Source organism: Equus quagga, chromosome 11, assembly GCF_021613505.1.
Source record: "Equus quagga isolate Etosha38 chromosome 11, UCLA_HA_Equagga_1.0, whole genome shotgun sequence".
In the NCBI taxonomy this organism is placed as follows: Eukaryota; Metazoa; Chordata; class Mammalia; order Perissodactyla; family Equidae; genus Equus; species Equus quagga.
Window position 1 is genome coordinate 80,883,145 of NC_060277.1, and position 15,860 is coordinate 80,899,004.

General features: G+C 48.2%; 2 protein-coding genes across 7 annotated transcripts in view; both read right to left on the reverse strand.

Moving 5' to 3' along the window:
• Nucleotides 1-467: 467 nt before the first annotated feature.
• DHRS11 (dehydrogenase/reductase 11) lies at nucleotides 468-8,876 on the reverse strand. Its single transcript, XM_046676020.1, has 7 exons — nucleotides 8,507-8,876; nucleotides 5,548-5,757; nucleotides 3,074-3,168; nucleotides 2,271-2,400; nucleotides 1,510-1,602; nucleotides 1,244-1,309; nucleotides 468-1,119 (listed from the first exon to the last, which is right to left on the reverse strand). The coding sequence occupies exons 1-7, from the start codon at nucleotides 8,861-8,863 to the stop codon at nucleotides 1,078-1,080; spliced, it is 993 nt and encodes a 330-aa protein (XP_046531976.1). The 5' UTR covers nucleotides 8,864-8,876; the 3' UTR covers nucleotides 468-1,077.
• A 2,008-nt stretch (nucleotides 8,877-10,884) lies between these two features.
• Nucleotides 10,885-15,860, reverse strand: part of GGNBP2 (gametogenetin binding protein 2) — a 30,700-nt gene continuing 25,724 nt past the window's right edge. For all 6 annotated transcript variants that reach the window (XM_046675398.1, XM_046675397.1, XM_046675400.1 and 3 more), the window contains 5 exons: nucleotides 14,060-14,207; nucleotides 13,585-13,710; nucleotides 13,354-13,502; nucleotides 12,595-12,843; nucleotides 10,885-11,530 (listed from right to left, as the gene is read on the reverse strand). In XM_046675398.1, the coding sequence (XP_046531354.1) occupies nucleotides 11,327-11,530; nucleotides 12,595-12,843; nucleotides 13,354-13,502; nucleotides 13,585-13,710; nucleotides 14,060-14,207 (876 nt within the window). In that variant the 3' untranslated portion in view covers nucleotides 10,885-11,326. The remainder of the gene's footprint in view (nucleotides 11,531-12,594; nucleotides 12,844-13,353; nucleotides 13,503-13,584; nucleotides 13,711-14,059; nucleotides 14,208-15,860) is intronic.

Genomic DNA, 15,860 nt, shown 5'->3' on the forward strand with positions numbered 1-15,860 from the left:
AGCACCAGTAAGAAAGACCCCACTAATAACTTCCTATCCTGTGGCGGCTGATCCTCTAAGTGACAGCTCTCTGCCTGTCCCGCACCTGCTGACAAACGAGCAGATGCCCTTGGCACAGGTAATGGCCAGACTCCTTGCTCAGCACTCAGACCCCCAGTGATCCAGGCAGGAGCCACCTTTTCAGCCCCATCTCACTCCTGCACTAAGTTCTGTGCTGTTCCCACAACACTGCATGCTCTTTCGGGCCTCTCAGCCATGCAGACCCTGTTGTCTTCTTTTCTGGCTGGCAAACTCCTACCCATTTTCAAGACCCAACCCAAACCCACGCCTGCTCCCTAAAGTAATCCACAATCCAAGAGAGATGCCCCAAATCCACCCACTTTCCCACTCACCTGGAAGAAATTCTGAGACACAACCACCCCTGATCACAGAGAAGAGGAAGAAGTGAAAGACTCCAGAAGCCAAGGTAGGTCGTTGCGATTTTTCTCTTTTAATTATCATACTGAAATCCACTTGGGAGGCAGGCCCTGGTATTCTGCTGTCATTGTCAAAGTGGAGTGATGACCCCACAGGGGGTCGAGAAGCCAGGATTGGGCTGGAGAACTGGGATGGCAGGCAGGCAGTGGGGCAGGGAGAGGAGGAAGGCTGGAGCCCTGGATAATCATTCAGATAGAAGGCGAGAGCTTCTCTCTGCCACCTCATCCCTGAGGGACAGGGGCTGGGGTGCAAGCAGATGGGGGGAACACCCCCTTTTGGCCACAGTCCTTCCCCCAGGTCAAAGGGAAGAGACCAAGGACAACAAACAAAGAAAGGCCAAGGAGCCCAAGAAGGGGATCAAGAACGAGTCAACAGGTAAAACAATCAAGGGCACCACCCCCTCTCCCTAGCCCATTTTTCACATTTGCAGTGGAAACAATTTGACAAGATTATATAAAAACCTCAAAAGATTTTTCTAGCCCCTAGTGGGGGCGGAGAAAGGAAGTGGAATCCAGGGGTCCAGAAATCAACACTTAAAATCCAGAGGCAGGAGCCAAGCTGTGAGGGGCAGGGAGGGAAGGAGGAGCTCCCCACAGGAAACTAGGTCACCTGCTCCGTGGGCCTCATCTGGATGTCTCCGATCTGCAGAAGGCACAAGGCTTGAGGCAGCCAGGACACTTGCCCCACCCCCTTAGGGCCTCCCTGCTCTCCTCCTCTGGGGATGGCTGGGCTCCTCCAGGGGATGGACAACCAAAGCCAGACTCACCTGGACATGGGGGGGGGTGCTGAGGACATAGATGACAGCCTCGGCCACATCCTCAGGCTTGAGACACTGAGAGCACCGGGGGAATGGGGTGGAGATGAGGACAGCATGGACCCGAGTTCCCTCCTACCACTGAGGTCCTCTCTAGCATCCACAACCCCACCCCGACCCTCCAGGAAAGGTGATGGGCTGGCTAGAAGGGTCTGAGGCCAGGGTTCTCTCTCACTTAGGGAGTGAGTGGCTTCACTGGGCCCAGAGGGAGGCCCCACCTTTATGTGCTCATAGGTGGCAGCTGCTTTCTCAGGGTCCTTGTCGTGGAGTTTGAAGGCGAACTGTGTCTCCACCAATCCTGGAGAAATGCACTGGGCCAACAGAGAGGGCCTGCTCAGGGGCGGAGCTTTGCCCCACCCCTGCCCCAATCACAGGCCAGGCCTTGGTGAGGCGGGAGGGAAAAGATGGAGGCCAGAGGGCCCCATGTTCACAGTGACGGCTGCCCAATGTCCAGCAGCCACCTCCTCCCTCCAAAGCTGCCACTGGTGATTATCACAGTGAGACACACCATCTACAGAGCCCTTATGATATGCCAGGCAAATGTTTTACAAAATGGTGTCCCTTAAAACCTCAAAGCCAGATGGGTATCACCATCTCCATTTTACAAATGAGAAGACTGAGGCTTGGAGAGGTTAAGTGAGTTGTCCAAGGTCATGCAGCCTTCAAGGTAAGAGCCTCGAGTCCTGCGTTCCAGTCATTGTGTACCTGGTTTCCCACAATCCTTTGCCTTCCCTCAGTCTCACCCCACCATGCTCCCTTGAGGTCAGCCTCTTCCCACGTGAAAGTCAGTGAAATGAGGAAACTCAAGTACTGAGCAGGTCCAGGCAAGTAGCGTCAGAGCCCAGGAGTTCTATGTTCAGTATACTCCCAGGAGTTCTAAGCAGCACACCCTGGCCATGGGCTCCCTGGGCAGAATGTGTGTGCCAGGGGGAGGGCCTGTGCCTACCCCATCCCCACCAGGGCCAGGCCACACCCTCACCGTGGCTCGGATGTGGGTCTGGGCCTCCCGAAGCTCTTGCCTCAGTCCCTCTGTCAGTGCAGTGACGGCATACTTGGTGGCACTATAGAAATGGGTCATGGACTGGGGTACCACTCGGTGGCCAGACATGCTGGGTAGAGGGAGAAAAGGAGAAAGAAGAGAGAGTGAGGCTCCCAAGAGACCAGCAGTGCCCCCTGCTGTGTGGTCACCCCACCATCTAGATGCTGCAGGGAAGCCTTCTCAAGGGGGCCTGTAGAGGCCCCCCTCATGGCCCACTAATCTAGCTTCTGTTGTTCAAGCAGCTCTTGAAAGCCCTATTCTTCCTAGAAGTCCTCCCTTTGCTGACCACAGAATCCACTCTCCTGGTCATGCAGGCTATCCAAAATCTCTCCATTTCATCGCATGTTCACTGATATAGTTTAATGGGAGATCTCTGGGGGCAGAGGCCATGTCTTCCCCCTCAGATTGGGGACTCCCCAGTGATACGATGTAGTCTTTGTCCCACGAGGTGGCATTCACTCCAGGGCCTGAGGAATGGAGAACCTCAGTCCCAGGAGAGCCCCCAGGCTTCAGCTGCAAAGAAGAGGAGCTGAGCTACCCATTCCAGCCAATCAGAGACCGGCACTTGACGTACATTGTCCTTCCCTCACCATAATCATGCCATCTGGTGTTAACTGGGTATTAAACCCCTATTTTACCACCAAGGAAACTGAGGTCCAAAGAGGTCAAATAAGCTGCAGCCGGCCACCTAGCTTGGAGGGTGAGTGGTGATCTGCGCTCCAGCCCTCAGCCACCCGCCCCACCTGTTGATGTTAATGATGTGCCCGTCATCCACTTTCCGCTCCTTCATGGACTGGTAGGCTTCCCGTGTGCAGATGCTGAGGGCCAGCACGTTCACCTGCAGGCCAGGGAGGGCAATGGGGTGTCTTCAGCTTGGGCTCATCTGAGCAGGTGATGGAGCCACAGAGCACCCCCCAGGGGGTGGCATTCCAAAACAGTGTCCAGGTCCTATCAGAGACCAATGATGGGCCCAGGGCATCTTGCCTTAGGCGCCCCTTCCCCTAAAGCCACCAGCCCCAGGGGACAGCAGAGGCAGCTCCTCACCCTGGGTGATCCCCCCAGTTCCTGCAAACAGGAGTGGAAACCCCCCAAACCCACCCATGACCCAGGAGACTCCCTGTCTTTGGCGTCTCCTCTGCAAACAGTAGAACCTCTGCCTTAGGGAACATCTCCTTTTCTTCCCCAAATACCCTAGTCTTCTATTCTCTGAGACAGCATCCTTGGCCCTGCTGTCTCCTAAACAGCCTAAAATCCTCCCTCAAATGGCTTTAAAAATCTTTCCTCAAGCATAGACCCTAGCCTCTCCCACCTTACCCAGCTAATCTCTGCTCCTTTCCTGTCCCCTCCCTTGAGACCACAAGTGAAAACCCGGCCTGACTCTCCTTTCTTCCATGCCTTTCCGTTCCAGCTAAAAGACTAGGCCCAGAGACTCTTTAGAGGGTGGGGTAACTTGTCAGGATGGCAGGGACCTCCCTAGCACATGGGGGAGCTTCCTGCCTTCCTTGGCCTTGCCTACTCCTACTTGCTCTGGCAGAGGCGACCCCAGATCCCTACCCTTTATGAAACAGAGGCCTGAAGAAGTACCTCTGCTCCAAAGCTCCTGCCCAGCCCCACCCCTTAGCCTCACCCATGAGGACAAGCCGAGATAAAGCTTTCAGCAGGTCCTCATGTCTCTCCTCTGGGGAAGAGAGGGGACCAGCAGAGAGACTAGATGTTTCTCTTTATCAGGTGTCAGAGCCAGGCATCAGGACAGAACACCCTCGGTGTGGACCTGCCTCAGCATTCACAGCAGAAGGACACCAGGGGTTTCCAGCCCTGTTTCTGGTCCTCTTAGCCATATGGGTTTGTAGGGCAGAGAAGTCAGCTCCTGAGGATGGAGGGAGTAGGAGAAACAGATGCCCTGAGGCCAGGGGAGCAAATGTCCTAGGTGTGGGGGTCAGGGGTGAGAGCGGAGAAGATGCTTCATAAGATGAGCCTAATAGAATTACATAATGTTCATGCTGAAAGGGGCCTTGGGGATTTAATCTATGTCCCTCATTTTACAGATGAGCAAGTTGAGGTCCAGGTTTAGAGACCCACTTACTGCAGGTGAAGACCACACTCAGACCTCCGAGAAGGCTCTCTGAGGGCAGGGGCAGTGCTTCATTTTCACTGCTCACTGTTTCACTGCTCACTGTTCATTTCTAGGCCCAAGAGTCTGTTAGGTGCTAACTCTATTGTTAGCAGATGTGAAAAGGATCGTGGGGGAAAAGACGCAGTGCATCCCGTTTACACACTGCTTTCAACTTCTCAGGATACTTTCATACCCTAATATTGCCCCATAATACAGTCCAGAAGTTGAAAACCCATGTCTTGAAGGCTGTATTCGGTCCATACATAGTTTTAAAGCATTTTAAATTCATTTCCAACATGTATTGGAAGGTTTCATTCATTCAACAAGTATCTATTGAGTGTTTACAGGCTGAGGCTACACCAGAGAATAAAACAGACAAAAATCCTTGCCCTCATGGAGCTGAGGTTTAGTGAATAGGAGGGGTGGGGTGTCACACAAAAATCCAGGCTCCCCACTCCTCTCAAAGAAATCATAAGATCTGGCCACACTTTGAGTCCACACTTTCCAGTAGCAATAATGCTGTACTTCAGCAGTGGCCACCCCTGTATGTGGCCGTGAGCTCTCCCACTTACTGCAGATCCCTCCTGACCTGCCTCACTTATTTATGTACCTACTTGGTCCAAGGGGACATTGGAGTTTGTGACCCCAGATATTGATGGTATAGGTGTATTCATGCCAATTAAATGTGACAAGACTGAAGTTCAGAGAGGATAACTACCTGCCTGAAGCCACAGAGTTATGGGGCAGGGCTCGGTGAGAACACCATCTCCTGTCTCTTTTCTTCCCATAAGACCATGTTCCCAAGCACTCAGCACAGTGCTGACACATGGGGGACATTTAATAAATAGCAGTTCTCTCCCCTGCCAATCTTTCTTCCAACAGAAGGAAATCAGCCTAAGAACTGGCCCCACGGGCTCAAAAGAAAGAACAGAAAAGACATGGCCATTCTGGTAGGGAGAGAAGCGAGGAGAGAGTCAAGGTGCCCAGTGTAGGAACCCAAAGCTCCCTCTTGCTAGACATCCTGTCCCGAACAGCCCTCTGGTCCACAGACCTCTGGCTCCATCCTCTCCTCCCAGCCCTCCACTCCAGGCCTGCAGCCCTTACATTGAACATGTCCTTCCAACCGCTGGTGCTGCCTGAGAGCAGGGTGTCGGCCCGGGCCAAGCCAGCGTTGTTGATGCAGATGTCCACACCGCTGTACTGAGAGCGGACAGCCGAGAACATGGAGAGGATGTCCTCCTCACTTGACAGGTCACATTTGTAGGGGATCAAAGTCCCGGGGTAGCCTGCACTCTTACATTCGGCAGCCAGCTCCTATGAAACCCAACAGGGGTCTAACTGGGGTGAGCTGCTCACTCCCACACCACCGCACCCAGAGACAACCTCCCTCCGCTGTCACCACTCATACAACTCTCTCCTTGGTGGCCACCTTTCAGCCACATAGATGTTGGGACTGCCCATCCCCAAAGCTTGTCCTCTTTGGTCAAAGTCCAGGGGATGAGAGTACTCCCTGAGTGAGGGAGGGGAAAGGTGAAATCATCAGTGGAGGATCCTCAGGGATAAATTCGAGTCTTTAGTTCTAAGAGGGGGGAAGAGCTGGGGCTCTGAGGGGCCAGAGAAGGGGGCCAGGGTCCTGGGAATGGAGTGATACCTCTTTTCTGCCTCTCCACCAACAGGAACACCTCCGCGTTCACAGGTAAGACACACCTCTCACCCCACCTCTTCCACCCGTGCCAAGAGTCACTGAGCTGGTTACGCCAGGGCCTTGATTCTCTTCTCTCCCATTGCCTCATCCAGTCTCTCCCAGAAAGGGCTTATATCTGAAGTGTCACCCTCCCTCCACAAACTGCAGCCAGTTGGCTTGGAGTTCTCACACATACTTTTCAATCCAGCCCAACTGCCACTCTCCCCTCATCCTACCTATAGGAAGGGTCAGGAAGTCAGGACAGATTCTTTCTCTCTGTCCCATGGTGCACCACCCTCCCCCACAAGGTTTCCCTAGAGACTATGAGGCAGGTCAGGTGGCAGGTGACACTAGACACCCCCTGTGCATTGCCAGGGTCCTCAACACACTGAGGAGCCCTGAGAGAGAAAGGCCTGAGAAGGGAGAGCCACTGAGGGATGGTTTTGAGGGAAACTGACATTCAGAAGCTGGAAGAAAACAGGCTGTGTGGCCTTGGAGGCCAGTGACTGGGCACCTGAGCCTTGTGAAGGTGGCTGTGTACACGTATGGGAGGGAGAGGGTCAGGCGTGTGGGGTGCCCTAGAGGAAGGCCACCTTGACCAGCTGCCCTGGCCTGGAGCCCCTTCCTCCCCTCAAACCAAGCTGGGAATAAAGGGCTGGATCAGGTGACGTAGAAAATTCCTTTCTGCTTTGACTTTCTGTCAAAAGGTATAGTCCTCTGGGACTCAGAAGCCCCCCTTCAGCCAATTTCATCTACTCATGACCACCTAAGGAAATAGGGCATCTTCCTCTAGGAAGCCAGAACTCAAACTCTGTTTTAATATCAATCAATCAATCAATCAATCAAAGCAGACTGTGGGCAAGGAGGCCTGGAATCCTCCCCTCCCCTGGCATGCAACCTCTCCTTTCCTCCTCCAGATTCAAAGCCCCCACAGGAAAGCCAGAATGGAGGCACTGAGAATAGATTTCTCCCTGTCACTGCCTCCTCATTGCCCACCTGTCCTCACCTATCCTCAGAAATGACCCGAAATCAGGTCAGTCTCCTCACAGCACAGGCATTCTCCCCTCATTAAAGGAGTCATCCTGGGGCTGGGTAATCAGCCTGGGGATCCCCTTGCGGCTCAGGGACCCCCTTTCCTGGCTAGTTTGGGTTAGGGAAGTAGGAAGAGACGGGAAGAGTGGCTTTAGAATTAGGAAAGCCGGTGGTCTAATCCCCAGCCTGATCCTGTAGGCTCCAAGGTTGGGACTGGGCCCTGAGCTCCTCCGAAGAGGAGAAAGGGAGGGGCAGAGTGGGGCAATGGTGTAGCCAGGTGACCTTGGGACTATCTAGGAGGCTATAAAGTGTACCTTTGGTCAGCAGCAGGGGAGGGGACAGTCCTCCTTCCTGTACACCTTCTCCCTCTGTCCCCACCCAAGGCCTCCTTACCCTTGCCCTGCCTGGGGACTTTGAGCAAGGGAGGAGATAAAGCCCTGCAGCTAAGCACTGGCCCAAACCCTGAGAGTCATCTTGCCAGGGGCAAATCCAAAGACGACCTATGATGGAAATTTCTCCTCTTCTTCCTCCCTGCTCCAACGTGGCCAACTTCATTTTTCTCTGAGCTCCTGTTGCTCACAACACTGGGGGCTCGCAACCCCAAGAAAAAAAACAAGAGTTCCACTCCCACTTTGCTTTGTCCCCTCAGGGCTCACATGCTCAATGTCCTCCTCAGTTCCACCTAGGGTAGTGAAATTGGAGAAAGGTCTACCTATGAATATCTCATTCGTCCCTTCTATCCATTGGGCAGGGGTTAACCCTCAGATTTGGGGGAGGGAGGAGGGGCTGAGCCTCTTCAGAAAAGCTCCACTCCCAACCCAACCCCACCCTCAGTCCCAGATGAAAAATGATCATGATCAAATTCTCTAGTTCCTGCTCATCTGGCTGGCCAACCACTTTGCTTGGCTTTATGGGGTAAGTCTAGGGACCAGAGGAAGCAATCTAGTAGCCAACTTAGCCTCTGAGACCAGAAAGCTGTCTTTCCCTCTCCCTAGCTGCCTAGCTAGCCCCTGACCTCCGGCTTCCCCTTCCCTCAGCCCAATATCCTGGGCAGGCAGGGAGGGGAGAAGGAGAAAGATGCCGGAGAGTCAGCTTTGGTACACTGGAGTAGCGGCTGTCAAGAGAAAAGGGTCCTTAAAACATGGGACTTAAAAAGACGAAGGTAGAGGCCTGCCCTACTAGACATCCATCCCTCCTGCCCGAGCCCGCAGCAAATGGCCCTGGAGTGGCAGGCAAGTGCAGGCAGCGTCACAGCCTGGTTTTGGCCACTCCCCCTCCCCCACTCGGAGCCCTACCCCGGAGGAAACGACGCCCCCCAGAGCGACCCGCTCCCCGGCCGGGCCTTACCTCGATGTTGCCCACGGTGCGGGCGCAACCCACCACCTTAAGTCCCTGCTGGACCAGGGCCCGGGCTACGGCCGCGCCAATGCCCCCCGAGGCTCCGGTTACCAGTGCCAGCCGGTCACGCCACCGCTCCATGCCGGCTCTGGCCATGGTCCCGAGCCGCCCGCCCACCTCACTCCGCGAGCCGGGCACTTGGGTCGCGGAACCCCGCCCCGGGTTGTAGGGGCTCGGCCGCTCTCTTGTCACCGCCGCGGCAGCTGCCGCCGACCTGCCCGCGTCAGAGCTGCGCCTGGACCCGCCTCCATCCTGGCGGGCCTGGGGCCCGGGCTCCACCCCCCGCTCCTCGGCGACCGGCCACATCCCGCGGGAGGACGGCCGCGGCCTGGCCGCCCCGCCCCACGCGCTCCCGGCGCGGTACGGCCCCGCCCCTTCCGGTCCCGCCCCGCCCCAGGCGAGAGGAAACGCTGCGGTTCGTGGCCCGGCGCGGCAGGGTTTTGGGGGTTTGTCCTGCTCACCAGTGAGCTCTTCCCGTTGGGGCAGGGAAGCTGAGGTTGAGTAGGGGCTTGCTCCAGGCCCGAGGACTCCCGTATTCTCGCCTCTTGCTCATTCTCCCTTCACTGTTCCTGACCCCTAAGGCCAGGAAGAGAAAATTAAGGGCACTTAAGATGACTCCAACGCCCTCCTAAACCTGCAGAGATGGCTGATGGGAAGGATTCAGCCCAGAAAAGGCTGTCTCTGCCATCTGCGCTGGGTTACCTTGGGAGGGACTCTCAACCCTACCTGGTCACTCGGCCTTACTAACCAAGGAAACGCCCCAAGTACACGTCTATTCGGGGATTGTACCCCTAACGGCCTACATTCTCCAGCTGTCCCAGACACTCCCACTCCCACGATGTATACCAAAGATTAAAGCAACAGCTAGTATTTATCGAGCACTTTCTGTGACAGGCACTTTCAAGCACTTTAAATATATTAATTAAAATGTACAACAGCCCTATGAAATAGTACCTATTAACATCTTCATTTTGTAGATGAGTATACTGAGAAAAAAGCATGGTTTGGACCGGAAGCAGTCCAGTTTCAGACCAGGGGATGTTTCTAAACTGCCTTCGCTCCATTTTCCTTTGCCTCTTTGGCTGTTGGTTTGTTTAGAGAAAAGCTCACTGTGCTCTCTGACCACTTAGGATATTCCATCAAAGCGCTGAAAATCGCGTCACTTCTGAATTCTTAATATAGCCGTCCTTTCAAAGTAAAAACATCTCCGCACAACTACTGGTATCCCTCCACTGCAAGCAATGGAACAAGCAGTGAATGTGACTGGTTTACTCATTCAACAAGCGCTCATCTGTTTGGCCTCAAGGGCAAAGATTTAAACAAAACCAGCGCTTGGTTTTAGGGATCTCCAGAGAAAACTTAACTGCAACAGGTAGTGGAGAGGGGACTGGGCTCAGAGCTAAAGGCTGTGGGAGGCCCTCAGTCATTTTTTATGGATTCCAGGATGAAAGCAAACAAGGGTCAGAGAGGAATTATGACTCATTTTACCTCTGCCCCAATCCCTATACAACACTTACATTTGAAAACACAACTCGGAGTGGATCAAGGAAATGACACCAACTAGAAAAATTAAATCTCACCAAGCTTCTGCTGTTGCCCACTTGAAATCTGATTAAGTGGTAGAAAGCCCATAAAATTCCCTCCCATCCCCATTGCACAGAAGTATTGACTGTCCCACTGCTTGTCTGCTGCCCACCAAGTATTACCAACATGCAGACACAAAGCTCTAGGCACATGTGTTTATTGAACTATCAACTCAGCCTTCTAAACGGCAACCAAATGCTACTCCTGGGGGAAATCTCTCTCCTTCTTCAGTACTTAGAGCTTGCGAAAGCAGTAAACTGTAAGGCCATAGTAACTTTACTGTTGGAAACCAGGTAAGGAACATGCACTTACACAGACTGCAATGTGGTTAGCTCTCAGCACAGCCATTTGATCCCAAGTCTACATGCTGAGTAATTACTTATCAGACAACCCTTGATTGAAATTCTCAAGTTTTGTTTTCATTCTTCTAGGTCAATGTGAACCTCTGAATTTAAGGTGCTTTGTGTTATGTATCAGGGAACTTTTAATAAAGGCAATGACAAGTCTCATGAGAAAGTAAGATGCTAGCCAGTTTTTAAAGGTATCGCAGCAAATTTATTCTTTCAAAACAAAAGACTGGTTGTCAACTCTGATCAAGGGAAGAATTTTAGTCTTCAACAATCTCTATCTCTATCCTCATTTGCACTTTGTCCTCTGTAATATCAACACTGGCCAAGTACCAAGTCCACAAGTGGCAAATATTAAAATACTGCCACACATTAAGTAGAAACATGTACACCAAATTTTACTATGCGTATTAATAAATATTCTTTATTTTAAATTTTGCACATTGCGCTTTAACATTACATCCAAACATTTCGCAAGTGGATGTCTACTTTGTAAAACCATATATTCAGCTCATTGTCATTTCTGTACAGAAGTATAAGTACAACATTACTGTTTGCCACTAAGTTGCTTTAGTAAGTCTCACAGGAAGAGAAACATTTAATGAAAAGAGATGGCTTAAATCATATGGCAGGCCTGCGCAGCCACGCAACTAAAGACACAAGCCTGAAGAAAGAACAAACTAATGAGGTTACCTCCACCGTCTCCCAAAACAAGAAAGAATCACATTGATTTAAGATAAAATTTTGCCATAAGTCACTAAATTAAGAGTTTTTTTGAAAGAGAAGGCGCAGTAGTCATCTTGAGTGTTTCATTGAAAGACAGAGCTATTTTATTTATTTAATTTGCTCCAGCCGTTGTCAACCAGCCACTACAAATGGGCCTCTTGTGATCATTTAAGCGGCAGTATTTATTAAATTTCTCCTTCAGATGCTGTCGGTACTGTTCTCTATTGCTGTAGAAAGACTGGTTATTAGCCATAAATGACTGTATTTCATCTTGTGAGATAAAGATTTCCTCATCTGAAGTACATTCAGACTCATCCTGCAAATTAAAGCAGTAGTTAAAACTATGACTTTAATTAAGAATGCAAAATGCTATGGTGATGGAGGACAGCTAAAAATTAAAGCAGTCTAGCTTTTTAGTTTCATTTTAGTCACATAAAGCCTTTAATTAGAATGTTTACAGAATAAGCATAATGTCATTCTGTCTTAGAAAGTACTAACTAATAAAATCCAACCCAACTTGGTTTGAAACTCTGGATCTGTAATTTGTCCTAGAAGCCTAAGAGCACGGCAGACTACCAACACACATTTGCCTTAAAAATTGACTAATTAGAGATGGTTATAGCTAGTTAGCAAATTTTAAATACTCAGACTTATCTCTAGTTAGTTTTATGTCGAAACATTTATCTCTACAAATGAAGTTAAAATTTAACCTTTTTTTAACTTATGAGTTACACAGCATCACCATTAAACTTTATGACCATATAAAAAAGAGAAAACTTGTATTCTAAAGAGTTTGAAAATAGAATCCTAATTACTATAGAGAAGACACCACCCTTCTTCCTTCCCCTTTCCTCCAAGCCCCACACAAACTATCCACTGGGTCACTTGGAATCAGGTATAATTCATCTAAAGTATCAAAAATTGGAGTGAATTATAAAAGATTTTCCAAGTTCAGTTATGCTTCTATCCTATATAACATCTAAACGAAGTCACCTAGAAAGTGGGCTCTGGTTCAGATTCTATATTCTTTCCTGGTCCAGAAGGGTAGCTACCATTCATAGCCACTCAAAAAGACAGTTTGCTTTCAATAACCATCTTCAAGGAGGCAGAGTCCTGGCCATAACGCTAAACCTATCCCCCTCTCCCAACTAGTCTCTTCTACCTTTGAGACAAAAGCAGGACAAGGAAATGTGCTCCAGAGCAGGTGCAAAAACCAGTGAAAGAGCAGAAATGAAGTCACCAAAAAATAATGAAATATTTTCCTTACTTTCTTAGAAGACCCACTGCCACCACTACCAACTTTAAACCCTCAAATACCGTCCCCTCCCACATCTACCCCATGAGCAATCAGTTATCCACAAGACATCATGGCTTACTTACAAGGAGTTCAACTAAGCTCTTGGCACCTTTTCCGGAATCAGGACCAAATGACGTTTCTGTTGGTTCTGCAAACTGTGGTACATTTTTCCTATGCTCAAACCAAGGCAGTGGCTGCCCACCCTTTTCAGAGCTGCAACAGCTTTCAGGATGTGCATCTTTGGTCTTGTCACGGTGAAACACTGTGTGCATGGTATTTCCTGAGGTCTCTCGATTACCTGGATCTGTAATACAGCTTCCAAGCTTTTGGATCTGAAACCACAGCAAAGGATTTCCCAGGTGAAAAGGGAGAAAATAACAGCAATTATTCTTTAAAGAAAAAAAAAAGCCCCGATAGTATGTTAAATTTTTACAAGAAATACTGAGTAACAACAGCAGCTGCAGTAACTGCACACCAGGCACTACGCTAACTCATCAATATCAAAGAGCCTATCTGATAGGGACATAATATTATCTCCATTTTACAGATGGGGAAACTAAGATCAAGCAAACTGCTCAAGATTACACAGCTAATACATTTAAAAGTATTATGAAAAGAATGAACTGCATTTATGACTCACATGGCCTGCTGGACAAATGATCACATCAAACACATGCACACAAAAATCACAAGATGAGTGACCAATCGAAGTGCATAAAGTAATCATTCTAAAAAAAACCAATAAATCCTAGCAGCTAAGCTGCACACTTACCACCCCAAGGAAAATAGGTTGTTCTTCCCTCAACAGCAAAGGTTTAAGAATCACAAGTTATGACACTTACATGTTCATCACATTTCAACATCTTGCTTTTCTTTTTCTTCTTTTTATTTTTTCCTTTGGTGGTGTTCTCTTCGGAATTTGCCCAACATTCAACACAACTATCACCATCATCCTCTTTGTCTTCACAGTGATGAACACAGGAGTCATCAACTGCAGAAATCAATAATCTCTTATTTATGTGCTTAAATCAGCCACATAGTAGAAATAACTGGGAAGTTTAATCTGAACCTACCATGTTCGTCGTGATTACAAATGCCTTCAGTGCAGGCAACATCCGAACCCTCCCGAGAACCTGTTTCACTCCCTTCCATGCTAGATGAATATCCACAGTCACTACCATTACAGTGTGGAGATAAGCCTGAGAATAAATAGGTCGGGGTTACAATTAATGGACCAATAAATATCTTAAGATAAAGAGTGAACCAACTGGGACCACAGAAAATTTCCAAAAACTTGATGGCTTATTCAAAGTAGAAAGTAAATTAAATAATGAAAATATGATTAAGAATTTACAGGTTTTTGTTTTTGTCAAATAACAAATCAAACACCATAGAGAAAAAGGATATGTTAAGTGTCTAAGTATATGAAATACTTGGGGCTATACAGCAGTTCCTAAATTCTAGGTTACAGGATGTCTAAAAGCTCTTATATTTGAAAGAAAGAAAGAACAGACTTGAGTTTATTTTAAAAAGAAACTATTTACTCACCTTTCTTTATTTTAGGGGACCCCAAAAGACTGCCGCTGCTAGGACAGGTACATGATGTATTTTCGTTGGTAACAATTACTTCTACACAACCATTACCATCTTCAGTGCTGCCACAGGCTTTGCAGCTATTTTCTATGAAGTCTGTTTCCTTTAAGGATCAATATTGAGAGAGTAAAAAGCTTTATCTCCATAATGGCTACATTCTAATTTCCTTACCATAAAGCAATTACATAGGAGTTATAAGGTTAACAATTGAAACAACTATTCTCATGAAAAATCCTTAATTCACTTCAAGACTATGAACCCACAAAAAGCCAGTTAAGAGTTAATGGCTGGGGCCGGCCCAGTGGCACACCGGTTAAGCGCGCACATTCCACTTCTCGGTGGCCCGGGGTTCGCCGGTTCGAATCCCAGATGCAGACATGGCACCACTTGGCAAAAGCCATGCTGTGGTAGGCATCCCACATAAAAAGCAGAGGAAGATGGGCACGGATGTTAGCTCAGGGCCAGCCTTCCTCAGCAAAAAGAGGAGGATTGGCAGCAGATGTTAGCTCAGGGCTAATCTTCCTCAAAAAAAAAAAAAAAAGAGAATGGTAACACATAAGTCTAGGACACTGGTTCTCAAACTGTGGCCTGCTGATCCCAGGGGTTGCCTAGGTCAGAACTTTCTTCATCATAATACTAAGATGTGATTTGCCTTTTTCAATGTACTGACACTTACACTGATGATACAAAAGCAATGGTAGAAAAAGTTGCTGGTGCTTTAGCACAAATCAAGGCAGTGGCAACCAAAGTATGCTAACAGTTACTATATTCTTCACTTGTCAAGCACTCTCAGGAACTAAACAAATAAAAGGATATTTCAACTTAAGAATGTCTTTGATGAAGCAGTAAAAACATTAATTTTATTAAATATCAACCCATCAGCAGATGTCTTTCTAAGAGTCTATGTGACAAACGGGAAGTATGCTTAAAGCACTTTCACTGCATACCAAAGGACAATGGTTGTCTCGAGGAAGAGGACTTGTGCAACTGTTTGAGCTGCAAGCTGAACTAGCTGCTTGTTTCCTGGAACATCAATTTCACTTGAAAGAAAGAATGAGACACACACTATGACTATTCAGACTTGGATATATAAAAGATATTTTCTCAAAAATGAATGAAGTCAGCCCATCACTTCAAGGAAAACAATGGACAGTATTTGTTGTCAATGATAAAATTCCAACTTTCAAACTATACATCAGAATTTTGAAAACTTGCATACACAAGCACAATGAACTGGAAGCTTCCCAATACTTAAAGACCTTTCTGATGAGATCAGTACTGGTTTTAATGTGATTATCTGATATTATATATGAAACGTCAATATCTGGGAAGATCTGTTTAAGTCAGTGAACCAGTACCTTTCAAATGACCAATGCAGGGTGATACAAAATCACGCATGAGTAAAAGATCTATTCAAAGTGCAAGACAGACCAATGGATTTCAATTTAACAGAGTATGAAAAGGTCAGTGACAAGGTGTCAGGTTCCACCTTGCAACTAATCTTTAAGAAACCACTACTTGTCAAGTTGGCATGCCAAAGAATATCCGCAACTATCGGAAAAGGTTTATATTAAAATACTCCTCCCTTTTCCTACTATATAAATCTGTGTGACACCAGACTTTCTTCATATGCTTCAACCAACCAACATATGGAAACAGACTGAACGCAGAAGCAAATATGAGAATCTACCTGATTCCTTTTAAGCCAATATTAGAGATTTGCAAAAATATAAAATAATGCCACCCTTCTAATTTT

Coding starts and splice junctions, on each gene's coding strand:
- DHRS11 (XM_046676020.1), bottom strand. CDS start 8,863: ATGTGGCCGGTCGCCGAGGAGCGGGGGGTGGAGCCCGGGCCCCAGGCC. Junction 5,758..8,506: donor GCACCGTGGGCAACATCGAG/GTAAGGCCCGGC, acceptor TGGGTTTCATAG/GAGCTGGCTGCCGAATGTAA. Junction 2,401..3,073: donor CACATCATTAACATCAACAG/GTGGGGCGGGTG, acceptor CCCTCTACCCAG/CATGTCTGGCCACCGAGTGG.